This window comes from Typopeltis vanoorti, chromosome 3 (assembly GCF_054136105.1).
Source record: "Typopeltis vanoorti isolate ZY-2024b chromosome 3, IOZ_Tvanoo_1.0, whole genome shotgun sequence".
NCBI classification, from domain to species: domain Eukaryota; kingdom Metazoa; phylum Arthropoda; class Arachnida; order Uropygi; family Thelyphonidae; genus Typopeltis; species Typopeltis vanoorti.
In genome coordinates this window covers 39,596,880-39,617,583 of record NC_143551.1, presented here as the reverse complement: position 1 = coordinate 39,617,583, position 20,704 = coordinate 39,596,880, and the positions used below count along the sequence as shown (strand labels likewise).

The 20,704-nt window shown below is 34.5% G+C and overlaps 1 protein-coding gene across 2 annotated transcripts in view; it reads right to left on the bottom strand.

Moving 5' to 3' along the window:
- LOC150108067 (multiple inositol polyphosphate phosphatase 1-like) overlaps nt 1–20,704 on the bottom strand; it is a 190,186-nt gene that overhangs the window by 138,059 nt on the left and 31,423 nt on the right. For both annotated transcript variants that reach the window (XM_090415573.1, XM_090415572.1), the window contains exons 2-3: nt 15,472–15,661; nt 4,508–4,642 (exon numbers count right to left, since the gene is read on the bottom strand). In XM_090415573.1, coding sequence (XP_090271699.1) covers nt 4,508–4,642; nt 15,472–15,661 — 325 coding nt within the window. The remainder of the gene's footprint in view (nt 1–4,507; nt 4,643–15,471; nt 15,662–20,704) is intronic.

The following is a 20,704-nucleotide window of genomic DNA, read 5'->3' as shown; positions in this document are numbered from 1 at the left end:
TTTTTCCAGATCTGCAAAACTTAAATACAGATGTTTGTTATATTCCCATGATTTCTCAACTATTTGTAGTAAAGTGAAAATCTGATCCTGACAGTCTCTATGTGGCCTGAATCCAGCTTGTTCTTCACCAAGCTTCCCTTCCACAATCTTTCTCAACTGTTTCTCAAGTATAGTTGCATATATCTTACCAGAAACATTCAGTAGAGAAATACCTCTGTAATTCTGACATTCAATTTTATTTCCCTTTTTATATATGGGTACTATGAGAGATCTACTCTAAGAATCCAGAAATTGTCCCTTTGTCCAGTCCTTTTGAACTATGCAGTGCAGCCACTGTAAGACTTTTATACCTCCATACTTGAGATTTCTGGTGGAATATCATCTACTCCAGCTAGCTTTCCACACTTCAGGCTTCTGATGTCTTTTTTCTACTTCAAGTATGGATATGTATTCCTGATTCCATGCCTGGTCAGTGTTTTTTACCACTGTGCTGTCACTGATTGTTTCATTTAGCAATTTTTCGAAGTAATTACTCCATACTTCAAGGATTTTTTTTTTTTCACTTTTCATGTCACCTTTATCTCCAATTCCTTTTACAGCACTCCTTCCTTCATTTCTGAGCTTCTTCAACAACCTCCAGAATATCTTGCCACCTTCTTGATATTTATTGTCTATGTTCTTACCAAAGTCTTCCCATGACTTTTGGTTTTTTTTGCTAGTTTTACACAGTGTTTATCTTTCTTACATTTGTCTCTGTATTCTCTAAGAGCACAAGCTGACTTATTTGCCAGGATCTTTTGTTATGTTTTCTTGTTTCCCTTCACTGTCTCTTTAACTTCGGTGTCCACCAAGGAGTTCTGATTTTTCTATACTTGCAGACAACCTTACCACATACCTCTCTGGCTGAATCAATCAATGTTTTGGTCAGAGCTTGCCACTGAATCTCCAAGGTTTGATTCCTGTTCTCAAACGCTTTCATTTTGAGAACAGGAATCAAACCTTGGATTTTCTATGTTCTTACTTGCTCAACTTTTATTCTCTTTAAAACATTCTTATATGTTCTTTTTTTCAATGTGAAATTTAATTTTATCCTGCTCAAGACTAAATGGTGATCACTTCCAATTTCAAATCCTCTGTACACTCGTCCTGCACCAGGGAGAAAACATCACTATCAACAATAACAGTCAATGAGACTTTTCTTATTCTTTGTGTTATGTCGTATATATTTGCTATTATTATATCGATGCTCTATATTTAATTATATCCTTTCTTACTTCAACCTCTTCTATCAAAATCCTACCGCTTGCGCCTTTTGTTATGTTGGCTGCGCCATTGTTATGTGGCCTTCTCTTTGTTTTATTTTTATCGTTATGTTTCCTTTTTATTCTTTTATTTTCTTATTCTTATTTTAACTTTTATCACGTCTTAGTGTTAATCTTATCAAATCTTTACAATCCGTCTTTTATTCTATACTTATCGTTGGGTCTGAGCCTTTGTTCTATCATACTATTCTTTATTCATTTTTTATTTTATTCCTTACGTAATTTAACTTACTAAGGGCCCCCCCAGAAATACCTGTTCCCTGAGCTATCCTATTCACTCAGGCAAATTTATTTACTGCGCCAGCCTGGGCCTTAAGGGTAGAGTTAAACTCAGCCTAAGAATAGTCATAGGATATCAGGTGCTACTAATAATCTTAGCTAAAATTCAAAAGCCTTAGGTTTTCTAGTTTATTGCAGTCGTGCCCTACTACTCTTAATTTGGATATCCCTATAATTAAGCACACACACTATCACATAGAATCACAGGTTCATATTTTATGAAGGGTCAGGGTCAGTCAGCATGATCAGAAACACAGACATGTAAAGCATGAAATAAATTTAATGAACTCATTATGCAATGCAATACAAAATAAAACAATTATTAATTCTAATTTAAACTTCTACTTTTCTCTCACCCTCTCATTCTTAAAATAATTAAGCATTGATTTCTAAATGTTAGCAAATTAAATATTTTAACATATTTTACATTCTTATCTACTCTATTGGACATTTAGGCATTTAGCACATTGATAATCTCTCTCAAATGAATCACGACCTAACTGAAAGTTCTTAAAATTCATTTTAAAAGGCATAGAGTAATTTACATAAATCTCAGTTCTTCGCACTTCCTTCTATTACAAGTTTAAGATACACTCTTTTCGCACTGTTAGTCAATTCTCAAAAGGGGCTAGAACATGTGAAAGTACTTATCTACTCTTTATCGGTTTCTTTCTGTCCTTCCTTCTTTGTTACGATTCTGGCTATCTCGATTTTTCCGCCACATGGGATACACGTGCTCTCCTGAGCCGGGCGCTATTTCTCTGCTAAGGGTTTACATCAATGATCCTTCTCATTGACGGCCTACATTTGATCTTGCCGAACTCTGCTACGGTGCCATGCCAGAACTTCTCGAAAGTCAGCTCTTAAAAATAAGAGCTGAACTGCGATGAACACTTGTAGCACATGGAGAGAATGCAGGAACAAAAAAACAGGGCGGATTCAATTCCATGTCGCGGGTTTTATATGCTCCCCAAGAGCGTCACCTTTCCGTGTTTGAATTTCTCTTATCGTCCCGCCTATTGGTCTCCGACTGGGTGACTTCACCAATCAACATACAGGACTTCCTATTTCTGAGAATGTATGCATCACGATATCTTCTCAGATGTGATGCCCGCGGGTGCTTGCGCTGCTCTTGTAGCATTAGGGCGATCTTTGCTGTATGTTGCTGAATAACTTGCATTCTTTCAATTCTTATTAGTGATTTTCTACCTTGTAGAAAATCACTAATAATTTCTCTTATAACTGCCCCTTTTTGCTGACTTACATTCATACTTGACACACAGATACATTGATTTTAATTCACATAATTCAAAGTTTAATATACAAGATGTTGTTTACAAAAAAAAAAAAAAACATAGTTATACTGTGCTAAAAGATAAGTATGAATATTTATTTTATGTTTATTGTTAGATTCTGGAATGGTGACGTCATGTAAAATGAGGTCGCTAATTTTAGATCTAACACTTGCCTCTTCTCTCGACGTGAATTTGTGCACATTTTTATGTTGGAACATTGTGTTATTAATAACCAGTGCATGTCCTGAGCAGAAATTCAACAGGTATTTGCCATTATTATTAGCTTTGCTCTTTACTCTAAATTTTCCCAAAATGTTTTTGTATGTCTGACAATCATTTCCTCCTCAGCTAGATCCCCAACAAGGACCAATTTTCATTTTTCATTGTGTCAGTTGCTTTCTCTAAAGCCCTTTTGTATACCTACTTATTAAATACACAGGCAAAAGTTACAACAAACAGCTGAGAAAAGTGACCAGAAAACATGACTGCCCTTTGGACATGGTGGAGGTCTCCTGCTTTTAGGCCTTCAAAATCAGTTTCTGAATGTATTATTAAATTTCTAGCCTGTTATTTCAGACTTCAGTATAAACAGAAAAGGAAGAGGAGATTTCAATGAAAGCCAATTGCAATATTCCTGGTTTTTCACTTGTGATAATTTTCTGTAGAGCCAACACTAAAGAATTTATTTCAAGTGGAAAAAATGTTTCCAAACCAATAATAATTACTTCGATGCAATGCTTGAATCAGAAGACAGAAGAGAATCAACTATAAGAAATACGGAATAGAATTTAACAAAATCATTGCATTTGGCATTTTGTGTGGCAGTTTAAATGTTGCTGCTCCATGGGAAAAGAAAACAATACCTGACTTTAATTTAAACTGCTTAGAAGATAAACAAATCCATAATACAGTTAGGACAGTCAGTAGTGAGTAAGAGATCAATAGTATTTAGAAAGTGGTTAGGGTTATTCGATATTCAGGTAGATTATTATTATTATTATTATTATTATTACATAACACCTCCAGGGAGTCCAAAGACTCATTAAGGAAGGGCATCTACTCTACAGCTCTCTCTCCACCAACTACAACTAACCACAGACTACACCAACGCCATCTACTGCCCACCACTACCACCACCAATATTCCACAGACAATCACAAACATCCATGCCCTCGGCGGGATTCGAGCCTGCAGCCTTTTGGCTGGAGAGCATATACGCTAACCACTCGGCCAACCAGGTCAGCAAAAACAAATTCTGTGATGGCTGGGAATTGAACCCAGGTCAACTGCTTGGAAGGCAGCTATGCTAACCACTATCCATGGAACATAGATGAGCATACAATTTGTGTAAGTCCAACTGGTGACAACAGATGTCTCATCATTTCTACCTGCTGGATGATCAGTGCAGTTAGAAAAGGAAATCCAACTGGAGTTCTGAACATTCAGATCTATTTCTGTTTTTTACCCTAAACTGGTAATTAAGCCGGTTATTTAGTAAACACTATAATCCATTCAAATTAATTCAGAAGCTGCAACTAGATAATATATTATGCAGTAATAACTTCTTTGAGTAGTTAAAAGTAAATAAATGAACAAAAAAAAAGCACTTACTTGTTCCACTTTCATAAGAATCACTGATCATTTTTTGAAGTACTGGAAGTCGGTCCTCCATTGCCTCAACATCATCTCTATCAGGATAACGAGTAGCATGTCGACTAAACAGATAAAACAGCTTAGGTGTGCAACCTGGAAAATAACCATTTTAACTAGATATACCACATTAATCTAAAATATAGTAAATCATATCATATCATTATCATCATTTGTTTCAAGGATTTAGGCCTATTACGGCCTGTTCTGGCATTCAATATAAACTATCATAGTTTATAAAATTGAGGTAATTGATTGAGAAATCTTTCTTTTTTGCACTCTTGTATTTATATATCTTTTTTTTTTTCCTTCTTTTAGTTCTGGTTCAATTCTTTCATTATTGTTTAATTTCTCTGAACCAAATAGGGTATATATTGCTGTTTTTTTTTAAATAAATTTAATTTACAAAATTTCACAAGGAAGAAATTACATATAGATAAAATACACTAAGAAAAAATTACACAAATTTGAATATTCACACTGAAGTTTTTACTTTAGAGTTTTTAAATTTTTATGATAAAATTTATATTTATTTTCAGATAAGAGGTTCGTTAATTTTGTAATACTTTATAAGACCTACCTGTTGACTTTAATTTGATTAAAATATTATTGGTATTTTGCTGTCAAATTAAAACTTTCTTAATATTGCAAAAATTACTTTTTTTTAAAAAAATAATAAAAAACAAACACTAAACCATATAAGCTATACAATGTAAAAAATTCAATCGTCTATTAGAGTCGTAATTTTGTACAATATTTGAAGTACGTTGTTTTAACGAAATGTACCTACGAAGTCCTGGGCTTCGTTGACCAGTTAAATGCTGCAAATAGTTTGTATGTTGTAAAGATAATTCTTTAACAATGTTATCCAAACAGTAGTTGGATGGGAACACTGAAAGAGCGACCGAAGTCCATAGTCGATACAATTTATAGTTCTAGCTATACAGTTGGCTGCAGAGTGTCTATGGTTCCAAGTAGAAATATTGAATAGAGATTGTCTATAAGTGCCGTTCCTGAGCTGTTGACCTCGAATATATGTATGTTCAAAGTAAAGGAGAACTTGCTCACTTTGTTCATTATATTCGTCTAAATTTGAGAACAGATCAGCAACTTCTAAAAATGTTTCTAACACTTCTTCTTCTAGTAAAAGTGCAAATGATTGTAACATTTTAATGTGTACTGCAAATGGCTGATTGGATTGATATAGCGATTTTAGTCCACATTCATTTACTTTTCGTATAATAGATTGTGATAAGTGGAGAAAGCAGCCATCAATTTCTATGTTTTCAAACAAGGTACGGAAAGCATTCATTGCTGCTGTTTCAAAATCGGTCAAAGTTTTTCGTGGTCGAGCTTGAGGAATTTTCTCCAGTAACATGTTCAGCATCTTCAAGTATGTTTCTTCCTTTTTCCCTGGTAGAAGAGCCAGTAGATAAGGAAAAGTGACGCCTGAATCATATTGGACATGGATACTGTATAACTGATAATATATTTCTAGAACCACTTTAAATGTACCATCTGCTAGCCAAAAATTGTTAACTACAAGTTGATCTAGATGAGTCTTGTGACCAATTAGTATTACATGTTCTGGATCTTCTGCCCTGGAATCATGAATAATCCATTTAGAGTACTTCTCTGGTACTTTGAAATTTTTGTTATCCGGATTTGACGGAACGTTTCTGATTGTTTTAGCTTTGGATCTATTTAATCACCTCGTCATGGAGCTCTTCTTCAGTAGGCACATTTTTAATCCGTCTGATACAGTCACTAAACTGTTAGCTATAATTACACGAGCCGTTGCGCCTGGATTCGACATTTTTCTTTTCATTTGATTTGCAAGTTGATGAGCTTCAGATTCAAAAGTCCTATTAACATGACAGTGTTCTGAAGACTCACGGATAATCTTGTTGTCTCTGGTATAAAGCAGCAATCGACAATAAAAAGTTCTAAACTTTGCACAATGCCAATGAATAGTTCCGATAGCAGTTTCACGGTGACAAACAAACTCAAATCCTTTGTAAATTATAATTTGACCACCTTTATTACTAACGTCGTACTCAAAATCAGCCATGGGTAAATTAAAAATTAATTTTAAAAAATTAATCACGAAATTTATTATGTCGCACGTTATACACTAGTTGTATTATGAGTCACTAAACTAGAACTGAAGAATGTAAGACAAAAATTTACTAATATACCTTCACCTAAACAATTCTTAGAAATTCTTGAGCAGTTCATGGTGATTAACAGTCGATTGGTTTTACCTTAGGAAATTATTCCTTGTAAATCTGAGGTAAGTACTAATTAGGGTAGCTAATCACTACATCATTTTGAGTTTCCAACTCAATCACCTGCCTAATCCCCTTGCCCAAATCTGCACTAGTGATTTACCCCTTTCTGGTTATAAATTTTGTACTATTTTTGGTAAATTTTATTTTATATCATTTCTTACTTGTGTATTTTTCCCTTTTAATTTTTTTCTTAGTGTATTTTTATCTATGTGTAATTTTTTGTGTGTAATTTCTTCCCTGTGTAATTTTTGCAGCGCAATTTTATCCCGTGTAATTTTGTCCTGACACGATATAAAATTATAAGGAACAAATTGAGTTTATTTGGCCATATTAATACAATTAAAAGAAACCGACTAGTTTCGCTACTCACTGAACATATATTTGTAGCTGCTTCTGGGTTAGTATTAGAATGAACAAAAAATTAAAATAAAAGGCTAATATGAATTATAACATTACTAAATTACAGAAACATGTAGGAACCATTATAATAAGTTAAAACAGAAAACACAGGAGTGTGGAAGCTGGTACAGATAAGCTATTGTTCAGCGATGTGTGCACCAGAGTTGGCTAACTAACAAGTTAGTCTGATGTGTGAAAAGATCTAATGAGCGATTTCAAAATATCACATAGGATCATTCCTTGGTTTCTACTGAGTGTGCCTTGTGAATGGATAACCATAATAAATTCTTTTATATTGCAGGCAGATTGCATTGTATTGTAGATTAGATACAACCATGAGTTATATCAACTTTTATAAAGAACCCCCAATATCCAGTAAAATCAAGTTCAAAAATGTTGCAGTGGACATGATGTGAAAAATTACAGTATTCTTAAGACAACAATAAATAGTAAAATTCTTGGTCAAAGACCAAAAAGAAAACCTAGAACAAGACGGATAGACATTAATCAAGATAATATCATCATATTGCAATGCTTGAACTGTAGAAGTAAAGTTTTGGACAGACAAGGTTGGAGGCAACAAATCCAGGAGGCTTAGGCTCAATTTAGGCTGAAGAGCTATAAGAAGAAGATGACTGCTCCTTTCCATTCTTTTGGTGGATTTTCTGTTGAATAAACTTTATTTAAAAATAATAAGATTCTCTTTCTAAAACTTATTTCTGCATAAGTATGTAATTCTGAGTTCAAGTACAGCAACCTTAAAGTAGCAATGTATCTCCTCTACCACTGAACTATCCATCACCAATTTTTTTGGTCATGTTAGTAACCTGACATGGGAAATTTCACCTTACTTTTAAAGCCACCGAATTAAAACATTTGGATGGACTTGTCCCAATTAATCTGGTAATAATCCCTTACCAACTGATATGTCTCAATCATATCACGATCCTTCCCTGGATAGAATACTACCTGGCAGACAGCAAATTGCATTTTCTTAATCTTTCTTTGTACTAAACATTCCAGATAACAAAAATCACCTTAGTCAATCATCTCTGGACCCCCTTTCCAACATTTCTTCATCCTTTTGAAAACCAGGTGACCAAATGTGTGCATAGTAATCCATATGTGGCCTGATATAATAGAACCATAATTTCCTTACTTCAACACATCAATGTCCTCTGCACTAGTGACATAATCCACTGTGTTATCCTCACAATTTTAGCTATATATCGCCTAAGCTTTAAGTCTTTATCCACCATTACTCAGAGATCCCTTATCTCCTCTACCTCTTCTAATATATCTCCATTAATTGTATACTATGCATCCAATCTTTGCTTCACATATTTTAAAACCTCATACTGTGCAACACGAAACTGGCAACCTCATTTACTTGCCTCACTTGCTCATTTAACAAGACTATTCAGTCCTCTTGCAAAGCTATATCTGTTCTACTCCTCACAGTTCTTCTCATCCACATCATCATTGAAGCTTTTCCCATATTAAGTACAAGTTAAACAGCAGTGTCCCAAAAGAGATTCTTGGGGCATACCACTAGTAATTTTCCTCTTCTGATATACCTATCAGAGAGCAAATCTTAATCTACTATCCAATCCCATCTGTTACAGTTTATTTACTAGCTAGTCATGTGGCAATCTAAAACCTCTGCAAAATCTAAACATATCAATGTGTATACATCTCCCTTATCCAATACATTTATCATCCTGTTATAATAAGTAAGGCAGATTGCTAAAACATTATCTTCCTTTAGCAAACCCATGAGGTGTCTGAAAGAGGATCCTGCTGTCATCAACCTAATTCTGGATCTTGGTCCTCACTACCACTTTAACCACAACTCCAGATATCCAGATTAGCTTATAATTTGAAGCCTTAGTCTAATCATCTTCTTTATGAAGCAGAACAATTTTGCCCTTTCCACTCTTTTTGAACTTGGCCCAGTGTAAGACTTGCGTTAAACAAGCACGTCAAAGCTGCTGTTAACTTTCTGGAACTTTCCCTCAAAAAAAAAAAAAAAAGAAGAAGAAGAATATATCATCAAATCCTACAACCTCATTAACATCAGCATTAATAATTGAGAATTAATACAACTCTCCATATACAACCAGCTCATTTTCCATTAATCCCTCCTTCATCCTTCCCACTGCACTCAAGTTCTGCAAATGATGTCTAATCAGAAGTCCTTCTAATCACCTCCTGTGATTAGAGGTTTTTAGCTGCTTACTTACTGAGAAGAATACTTTTTGAGTAATCCTCTTAAATTTTGTGGGGGGGGGGGGGGATTGGTTAGGTGATAATCAATATATTATTAATGAATAATGATAATGCCAGCCTGGTTGGCTGAGCGGTTAGCATATCCGTTCTCCAGCCAAACAGGTTTAAATCCCGCTGTGGGCATGGATGTTTGCAATTGTCTGTGATAATACTAGTGGTGGTGGTGGTCAGGGTAGATGGAATTGGTGTAGATGATGAAGGTAGTTGTGGCTGGTGGAGATGGAGAGTTGTAGAGTAGGTGCCCTCCCTCGATGAGTCTTTGGACTCCCTGGAGGTGTTAATAATAATAATCAAATAGTACCTATAAGTTTCTTCTCTCGGCGTTAAGTGTAGTTCCTTGCATCTACAAGCTGGCTTATTAAGGAGAGACTCAAAGTTATGACAACATTTGTTTGTAAGATGATTAAAAAAAATATATCTGCCAAGACAACTATGAAAACAGTTATATCTAGTAGATATAACAAAAAGAATAATGTTTATAAAGAGTTTATGACAATAACTTCCCAGAACTTTGACAGAGCCATGCAATCTGAGTAGTTGATATTATGGTTATGTCACAGGGTTTTGCAAGTTTCAATGAACATAAAACTGAGTTTAAATCTACTGTGGTGCAAAATTTTAGTTTTATTCAAAGAACTCTATGTCTAATGTGTGTGTGTGCATGGCAAGGGAAGTGAAGCCCAAACCATCTAATTCTAAAAATTTGATGTACTCTTGATGTTATTGGATTCTAATCATAGCAGGGCGACCAGTATGTTCAAAGTAACAAAGGTAATAGGAACAGAGCACTTGTTAAACACCAGAGAAGGACAGAGATGGTTTGAAGGTAGATGGTAGGAAATAAAATAACTTCTGAGAATGGTTTGAAGATAGCATATAGATTGTATTTGTGAAGAATTTGTGCTATATATTCAGAAGTTCCTTTAAGGTAGAGCATGGAAATCCTTTTTTACATCAGAATGCTTATGGCTGCAGGATGATATTCACTGATTATTTTCTGGAAGATAGTTTCATTATATCCATTAGTCACTAAAGTGATTCCTATTTATTTAATTTTTATAATAGAAGGGAATCTGAAGAACAAATTTTGCAAGCTCTGCAAACAAGACTTTTGATAATACCTGTCATTTGTGATCAATGATGATGTGAAGACAGGTGGATGTATCTGCTAGCGAAGGAAGGTTTCAATAAACAGAAATTCAATACTGTCTGTAGAAGTATGGATTATTAAAACATCCAGAAAGGGAAGAACAGTTGTTGGATACACATTCAGTAGTGAATTTCATGCAGGAGTATAAAGAATTTATTTTCTGCAGAAAAAGATGCAACTGTGCTTCAGAATGGGAACAAAATGCAAAGATATCATCCATGAATCGAAGCCAGATATGAGGTTATAGAAAAATGGTACTGAAAAGCTGGTTTCCAAATGTTGCATAAGTAATCAGCCAAAGCTGAAAAAATAGAACTGCCCATGGCCATTCACGCTATTTGTACAGTTTATTCTTCCACATGAAGCATCCTATGTTGACAATAAATTTAAACAAGATCTCAGGGAAATCAGCTCACACAACTGAAAGTTTCTTAGAGTGGTATGTTTGAGAATAGGGAAATTACATCAAAGGAAACCATAATTTCACTATAAAATTAAAGATGCCAAGAAATTATATTCTTGGTTTAATCCTTTAGCCAAGTGTAAGCAAACAAAGTTTGCATGTGAAGTAACTTCACAACTCATATATAGAGGCTAATGATGTCACATCACTTGCTTTAGTATGCATCCCATAATGCAAAGCAAATATCCTTACAGATATGCATAATGTTTTGCATTATGGGAAGAGTCACTACCCAGACCAGTTTTGACCTTGAGGTCTCATTACTGGGAGCCAGACCCAGAAGCGATACCAAGGTTGCAGAAGTCATATTTCCACATACAAGTAGCCAAAAAGTGTCACACACCTTATTACTAAAATACTCTGGATTAGAAATAAATGTTGAAGCTTTTCTACTTGGTTATATTATAAAATTAAAGATGCCAAGAAATTAAATTCTTGGTTTAATCCTTTACCCAAGTGTAAGCAAACAAAGTTTGCATGTGAAGTAACTTCATGACTGGGTAACTCATATATAGATATAATGACTTCACTAACAATAAAGTATCCCATGATTTTCTATATATGGGTTAGTATGAATTTATAAATTTATATATATATTAATTTATATAAAATTTATATATATATATATAAACCTTGCTTTAACAATATGCTTACATACTATGATAAGATGATCAATGTGCTGGATAAGGAAAATTCATACAGTGATAGTTTAAGATTTTGAAAAGACAGCTAACAAACTGCCATATTGATTAAACTTGCCAAAACATTATATCCTTGAATATAATTTCTTGACAACTGAATAAACAAGAATATAATTTTCTTATCAAGTTTAATTTAATTTATAAGTGGAAAAACTTTCTACAAACTGCTACATCAAAAGTGAGTGCACATTTTGTGGGAGATAGAGAGAACAGATTGGTTGTCTGATAGGTACCAAGAAGTTGTGTTGGGTGAGAAAAATCCCAGAAAAGTAATTCAGTTGTGTGCATTGGAATTCTGTTCCTGGACCATCACTACAGTTCAATTTATTTGATAATGATACTGTATGCAGTTTTATATGAAATATCCCATCATTTTTCTGATGATGAAAAACTGAGGAGTTATGAGTAGCTAATGTCATCTCCTTGAAAAGATTTAAACATACATGGATGGATTGTAAAAAGACCTTGTGAAAAATCTTGCGAAATGCAACATTTTGTATTTCAGACTGTAGAAGTGTAATACTGCATATGTCATTACACTTTTGCAATCTCACTGAAAAGTAGAGATAAAGAGTATTTAGCGCCTCAGTAGCGCAATTGGAAGAACGACGGTACGTTGCGCCCTTCAATTAGAAAAGGCCTAAGTTCGATTCTGTCATGATGGGAGGAATTTTTATATGGACTTTTTCAATTGAAGGTGAGTTAGCCGATCTCACATGGAGGCAGCAGGGTTTTTTCTCCCGGAAACTCGGGTTTTTCATCCCGCATACAGACAAATCGGCCCTTCAGAACACATGCAATTTACAGACAAAAAATACCAGCTGTGGTGGTGGTGGCTGTGGGCAGTACATCGCGTTGATGTAGGTGATTGGTAGTAGAGGTTCTGTGTAGTAGTGGAGACGGAGAGTTGTACAGTAGGTGTCCTCACGCGATGAGTTTTCGGACTCCTTGGAGGTGTCACAAATAATAATAATAATAAAGTGGATTTATAGCACCATAAAAAAATTTTTTTTTTTAAAAAAGGCATTTACAAGATTACACAGATTCTGCACCCAGATTCAGCCCTTCAGAACACATGCAATTTACAGACAAAAAAAATACTAGCTGTAGTGGTGGTGGTTGTGGGCAGTAAATGGCGTTGATGTAGGTGATTGGTAGTAGAGGTTCTGTGTAGTAGTGGAGATGGAGAGTTGTACAGTAGGTGTCCTCACACGATGAGTTTTAGGACTCCTTGGAGGTGTCATGAATAATAATAATAATAAAGAGGATTTATAGCACCATAAAAAAAAAAATTTTTTTTAAAAAAAAGGTATTTACAAGATTACACAGATTCTGCACCCAAATTTGGTCCTATGATTTCCACTGTGCTTAGGAAACTACATATGACAAACATTACCAAGGCGTTAAAATGTTGGTCATAAAGAAAGGCTGGTAAATATAAATTGAAGAACTTGGGAGGAAAGGGTAATAGAGATTTTAGTTGATGGGATTTTACAAAATTAATACAGAAAGAATTATTCATAGAGTGCAGAGAGAAAAAACAAAGAAGAGGCCAATTATGAAAATTAGAAAGAAAAAGAAATATATGGTGAACAAGGAAGCAGTGGAAAGTAGATGCATTATTATTATTATGGCTATTATAACCTGTTTTTGTTTAGGAGTGTCCCCTATTTTAAATACACTGGCTATTTTTACTCAAAAAATTTATATATATATATTTTTAGGGCATTATGGGTGAGTATTGAAGGCAATTATAGCAGAATAAAAGGGGAGGAAAAATTTTGTACATACCTTGTTTTGATACGAGGATGTCTTCAAATTCCATGTTCCTGCTGAAGGTTGTTTATAACAAGGGGGAAGGGAGCATTTTGGGGGGGGGGGGGTTGCCACGGGAAGAATAATTTGGAAACCCGGGTTTATTTTAATAATATATATATATATATATTATTTTTAAGGGCATTTTTTTGGGGGGGGGGGGTTTACTTATAGGAAAACTGGGGCAGGGGAGAACGTTAATGGGGTGTGAACCGTTTCGGTTGACTGACCATCATCGGAACATTTTCGGAATGAGTGTAGGACTATGTCATGACTTCAAGTTGAATCTGCCAAATAAGGGCATTTGTTGTCGCTAAATGGCCGGAGGCATAGCCTGATTTGTAAGGTGTGGGTCGTCCAACATTCAGAAATTAGGTAGGGTCGGTGGACATTGATTGAGTTATCATCGCATTTTATGGCAATTGTTTCGGATATTCTAAGCATTGTTTCGTTGTCTTGTTTGTCTATGATTATGGCCTTGTCGATTTGCGGGATATGTTTCAGTTCAAGGGTGTGAGCTGCAATTTCTGTCTTCCCTGTACTCTGTATTTTTTTCTTTTTGATGTTGCGATGTTTTTTTGTGTTTAGATGTTCTGGAATGGGGATGTTGCAATCCCAGAAATGCTCTTGTAGTCCAGTCCATAAAGACCTAAGGTAGAGCCAGTGTAGGTGATGTCACAGTCTTTTTGACAATGAAATTTGTAGACTATGTTGTGGTGTTCGAATATTTCTTTGTGTGTGAGAGATTTAGTGAGTTTTAGGAGAGTTGCTAATTTTTGGTTCGTAGTGAATACTAGTCCGTGTGTTTGAAAATGTATTTGTAGGCTTTGTATGTGTTTTGGATGTATGGCAATTTGATGACCATACGTGTAAGGAAGTCTGTTTTGGTTGATTTGTTATGATGGGTTTTTACCATACTGTTTGTGTAATTTATTAGATGTGTGGGATAGTTGCAATTTTTAAAAGCCTGTGTTAAATACTTTAATTCCATGTTAAGATAATTACTGTTGGTTGAGAATTTGTAAGCATTGATAAATTGTGATAGGATGACTGATTTTTTAATGGAATATGGGTGGCATGAATTGAAATGGAGGTAGTTTCTGATATGTGTGGGTTTGTGGAATATCTTCGTAGCTATTTTGTTGTTGGTTCTGATTAATGTCAGGTTTAGGAAATTGATGGATTTGTTCTGTTTCCATGGTGAATTTTAGTCTGTTGCTATAATCGTTGAGGGATGTTTGTAAGGCAATGATGTGTGGGGGTTTACCAATGCATAGAATATCGTCTACGTATCTGCCATAAAAGGTGATGCAGGGGGGGGGGGGGAGTAGAAGTGATTCTGTGTGTGCCAGGAATAATTCTGCTAGTTGTCCACTGATGTTTTGGCCCATTGGGAGACCAAAAATTTGAATATATATATAGAGTTGTTGAACTTAAAGAAGTTGGTGGTTATTGTGAGTTTGATCAAGTTAATGATGTCATTTGGTGTTCATTTTGTGCGTGTGTGTAGGGTGTGGTCCTCTGTAAGTAGTGTGTGTACAATATCTAATGTTCTGGGGACGTCCATGTTAGTGCATAATGAAGTTGCATCTAGTGAGGTGAGGATGTTATCTTGGGATAAAGTAGTTATTTATGTGTTGAAGAATGTGCCACGAACATGTCATTAGCTAGTTGAGCTAGGCTGATCATGAGAGGATTGCCATACCTTAACAACCATTGAGATCTGTATACAATAATCACATTATTATTTTGCTTTTAAAAGACAGTCATAGTCAAATCATAAATAAAAATGATTATGAATAACAACATGTACTAACCTGGGTATTTGACCTCTTTATGATTCTTTCCTTTCACCTCATCATAAACTGTTTTGGTACCATAAAATCTATATGGTTTAGATTTGGAAGTGTAGCATGTTCTTTCATTGTCAAACTTGACACAGCTTTCTTTACGACTGCCAGATGATGCATATACAATTGTGATGATCAAGCTTATAATGGCAATAACCTGTATAAATATATATTAAAAAAAAAAAACTCAGTTTTCAGAGCATACATTAAAGAAGCAATAACAAGAATATTACAGGTTTATGTATGTAATCAAATTTCTTTATTATTATTATTATTAAGAGAGACCTCCAGGGAGCCAGAGACTCATCAAGGGAGGGAATATACTACACATATCAGCTATCATACTTGTTCTTGAATTTATTTACACTGCTTGCATATGCAACATCCAATGGCAACATGCGCCACTCTATGAGAGAAAAATCTAGATCTCACCTCCTTCTTAAAGCATTCATTCTCAGCTTCCAAGGATGCACTTTTGTCCTTTTCCCCACCCTCCGTAAAATGAAAAATTCCATCAATTGAAATCCTGTATGACCCTTTCAGAAGTTCCCAAGTCTCAATCATATCACCGATCTTTCTCCGACTCGCTAGAGTCTGCGATCTACAAATTTTCAATGTGTCTTCAAAAACAATAATTCCACAATCCTGATATCATCTGTAATATTGGAATCACAATGGAAACCATGAGACCAGGCTTGCACACAATAGTCCAAGCAAGGTCTTATCAAGACCTTGTAAAAGGCAAAATGACATTCTTATATTTACATGTCAAGTTCATTTCAGCATTGCAATTATCTTTTGAGTTGTATTTGCAATCTTTGCTATATGGCTCCTGAACTTCAACTTCCTATCTACTAGCATTTCAAGATTACTAGCTCAATCAGTTTATTCTAGCATAATCCCACCAATGCAATACAACATTGAATATCTAATCATGCCAAAGTACATGACTTTACATTTACTAATATTGAACTGACATTAATTTTCCCATGCCCACAATTCCAGCATATACCAATAATTCCATAAGTACTGCATAACAACCATATTTCTGATTATGCTGCCTATCATTGCATCATTAGCAAATAGTTGCATGTCACTGTCAAATCCTTCCCAAAGTCATTAATGTATAGATCGAATACCAGTGGACCAAGGACAATTTTTGTAACTAAAGTTAGTAATATTCTGAGGAGAATAATACAAACAACATATCAGTTATTTGAGAAGGACCATGGCTAAAACTGTTATGCATTAGCCAAGGAGTAAGACAAAATATACAGCTGGTTGTTGCTATCGAGGGAGTTCAACAGATGATCAGGAAGACATGCATCACCAAATTAGTACAATGAGTACAGGTCGAGTGATTATTACAAGGGACTTCAACTATGGAGATATAGACTGGAAGGATAAAAGATCACATGGCAGGAAGGAAGGAAGTACAATTTATACACCTACTAAGAGATAATTACTTAAGGTAGCATGTGATGGAGGGGACTAGATATGGGAGAGTACTAGACCTGGTCAATGGATCAGAACAGCTATCTATAACCAAGGTGAGCACATAACCTGCAATTGGTGAAAGTGACCATGGAGTCTTGACTTGGAAGATTGTAAAACATGAGGAATATTCTGTCAAGGAGTATATGTGTAGCTACAAGGCAGGTGATTATGACAAGCTTAGACATAAAATGCTGCAGGGTAAGAATGTTAGTAGTCATGGGATATAGTTAAGGGTCATCTAGAATAAGCAATATTAAATTGAATACCTAAGTAAGGAGGATTAATCAGATAGGAGTAGATAGTTGAGTAATATCATTAAGTAAAAACTGCAGACGAAGAAAATGCTGTGGAGGGTATCTAAAGAGAAGGATGACCAGCAAACTCATGAATAGTACAAGGCTTGGGAAAGAAAGGTGACCAGCATGGCAAGGAAGGCAAAATCAAATTATGAGAAGAATCTAGCCAAGCAGGCCAAACGAAATCCCAGAGAGTTCTTTCGTTTTATGACAAGTAAGAGGAAGAATGACTATGGAAGATTAACATTTATGAATGATGATGGTCACGAGGAGACAGAAGCAATTATAAAATAGTTGAGTTACTGAGTGACCACTTTGCAAGGTATATCATCCTAGTGAAGTTACTGCTTTAACATATGACAAACACTGATATAAGAACAGAGGCAGATGAATTGGAGGTTCTTAGGATATTGCAGCATCTCAATGTAAACAGAGCTGTGGAATTAGATGCGATATCAGCCAGGTTTTGCGAGAATGTGCAAGGGAACTGCCAATGCCTTTGAGTAGGCTCTTTAAGTCTCAGCTCTGGTAAAAGTTCCAAGGGAGTGGAAAGAAGACAAAATAATTCCCTTGCATAAATGAGGTTCTAAGACTGCAGTAGCAAATTATAGGTGGTGGTAAAAGTACTGAGACAATAGGGCCTTATCCTCAAGTACGGTTGCAGCTGCAAGAATACTTACCTTGACACCATAAAAGGTAAAAGAAGAGGATTAAGAAAGAAAGAAAGAAAAGGTAAAAGTACTACAAAAATTGGTCAAAAAAGAGAATTCAAGAATGGGTTGATAAAAATATAATACTGTATAAAGTCAACATGCTTTGTGGAGTGTCAATCATGCCTCACTAATTTACTAACTTTTTATAATAAAGTAACAGCTGAGTTGGATAAAGGAAATGGCTGAACGATGATTTCGCAAAGGCATCTAACAAAATACCACATGGAACTCTGTTATACAAATTAGAACAAATAGGGATGGACATAACACTGGTTAAGCAGATAAGAGGGTGGCTGCTGAATAGATATCAAAAAGTGGTATATGGAGGAGGCAGAATCGAGGCAAAAAACAAGTGACTAGTGTGCCACAAGGTTCAGTGCTGGGACAATTTTTTGTACATAAATGATATAGGAAATAAACTGAAAGGAAATATTCAGTTGTTTACAGATGATGAAAAATTAGGTAGAGTAATAGTTAATCAAGGTGACATGAAGAGATTGCAGGATAAATTTAAATAGGTTGTCAAGTATAGACAAAAGAGGATTGGTATCAGTTTAATGTAGAGAAATATAAAGTTATGCATTTTGAGAAAAATAGATTACAAGTCATGCATCATATTGATGGCACTGTACTCCAAGAAATATATAAAGCTAGAGATTTAGGAGTGGTGGTAGACATAGAGCTAATGTTTAGAGGACATAATGCTAAGGTTGCTAAGGTAGCCCATACGATTATTTGGCTAAGTTATAAAGAGGAATAAGGGCTTGATATGTCCTTGTCTGGATTGCTGTGCTCAAGTCTGGTCTTCTGGGTTTCTCGGGAATGAGGAAGAGGTACAAAGGATTCAGCGGCAAGTTACCAAGATGAAAAGCATGTTTCACAGTGGCCTGTGAAATGTTCCTTATGAGAGACCGAAAAAGTTGGTTGATAGGAGAAAAAGAGGGGATATGATAGAAATTTAAGTTGCTTAAAGGGTTTGTAGGATAAATGCAGGCGAAATGTTTCGGCACTTGGCTAGAGAAACCAGAACAAGGGATCATCCCTGGAAGTTGAATAAAAGTGTGGTTAATAGGGGTATGAAGACTAGAATTTTGGATTGTTGTGAATGAGTGGAATGGGTTGCCGGAGTCGGTTGTGAGTGCTATGTCTGTTAATGGATGCAAGAAGAGGTATGATAGATTGTGAAGACAGATCGGGTTTCCCACAATGAGTCTTCATACACCATGGAGGTGCCTATATAATAATAATAATATTATTATTATTATTATTATTATTATTATTATTATTATCCAATTATCATTAGCCAATCACTACAATTAACTTCAAAGTCACAATACCTTAACCGATAATAACAAGGATGATATTTATTATTATTATTGTTGTTATTGTGATATAACATTCTGTACTAAACCAAGAATATAATATGTGAATAGTCAAAATGCAAACAGCTGCATGATAAAGATAACACTTTGTCAAATAAAAAAAAAGAGAAATTGTAAAGTTTCATTGGTTCATTGTGGCTGTCAATTTTTTATTTTAATTATTATTGTGAAAAGTGAAATGAATGCATTTAGCATTATCTACTGCATGTTAATAAAAAAGTAATTGTTAATGTGAATTATGAATAAAAATTTAAACTCTAAAATTAAAATGTAAATGACAAAATGCAAAAATAGCTGTTTAACTGTTTTAATGTAAAACTGTAAATTGTTTTTGTTAGGATTACTATTAATTTTGACATTAATTATAATATTACATTGTCCTAATCATAATAATTTTAATAACATGTAGCAAAATGTACCCTACACTCATGTAACTTCTTTGAAAGATAATAAACTGTGTTTAAGAAAATAATAAAAAATAAAAAAAAGTATTATTAATATATCATTTTAATTTAAAGTAGTTATTTTTCACTTTAACCATGCTCATAGAGTTGCATCATCTAGAGCAGTGTTTCCCAACCTTTTTGATGTCGCGGACCCCCTGTAGTGAATGTTAATTCACCGCGGCCCTCATAAAATCCAACATGGAAATTTTTTATATTTTACATATCATAAAGTTGAAGTAATAAATTATAATTTTACAACACTAAATGTTATCATTTATGACAATGCAATACTGTATTATAAATGGAGATATTTGGAAGAATATGAACATATCAATTAGGCCAGGTGTGAACAACAGGTGTGAGCAACATGATAAGATAAAGTTTAATGAAAATAAGCTATCTCGGGGACCCCCTTTGAATTACTTGCAGACCCCCAGGGACCACAGTTTGGGAAACACTGATGTAGAGGATTTGAGCAGTGTTTTTTTTTTTTTTTTAATGACACTTATGGAAGGGACATTATAGAAAAAAATTAATAAATGGGTTGTTTCCTACACATTTCAATTCAGTAATTGAAATAATTTCCAAGGTACTAATTTGGCAAAAATCACTAGTTTAAATTAAAATAATAATAATAATATTATTATTATTATTATTAAAAATATTAAATGTGTAGTTTACTACACATTTCAATTCAGTATTTGAGATAATTTTCAAGGTACTAATTTGATAAAAAGAACTAGTTTAAATTAAAATAATAATCATTTTTTTTTATTATGTTACTTCCACATGTCTCATAAAATAAAATAAAATAAAAAAAAGAACACTGTTCAAATCCTCCAAGTGATGCAACTATATAAGTATGG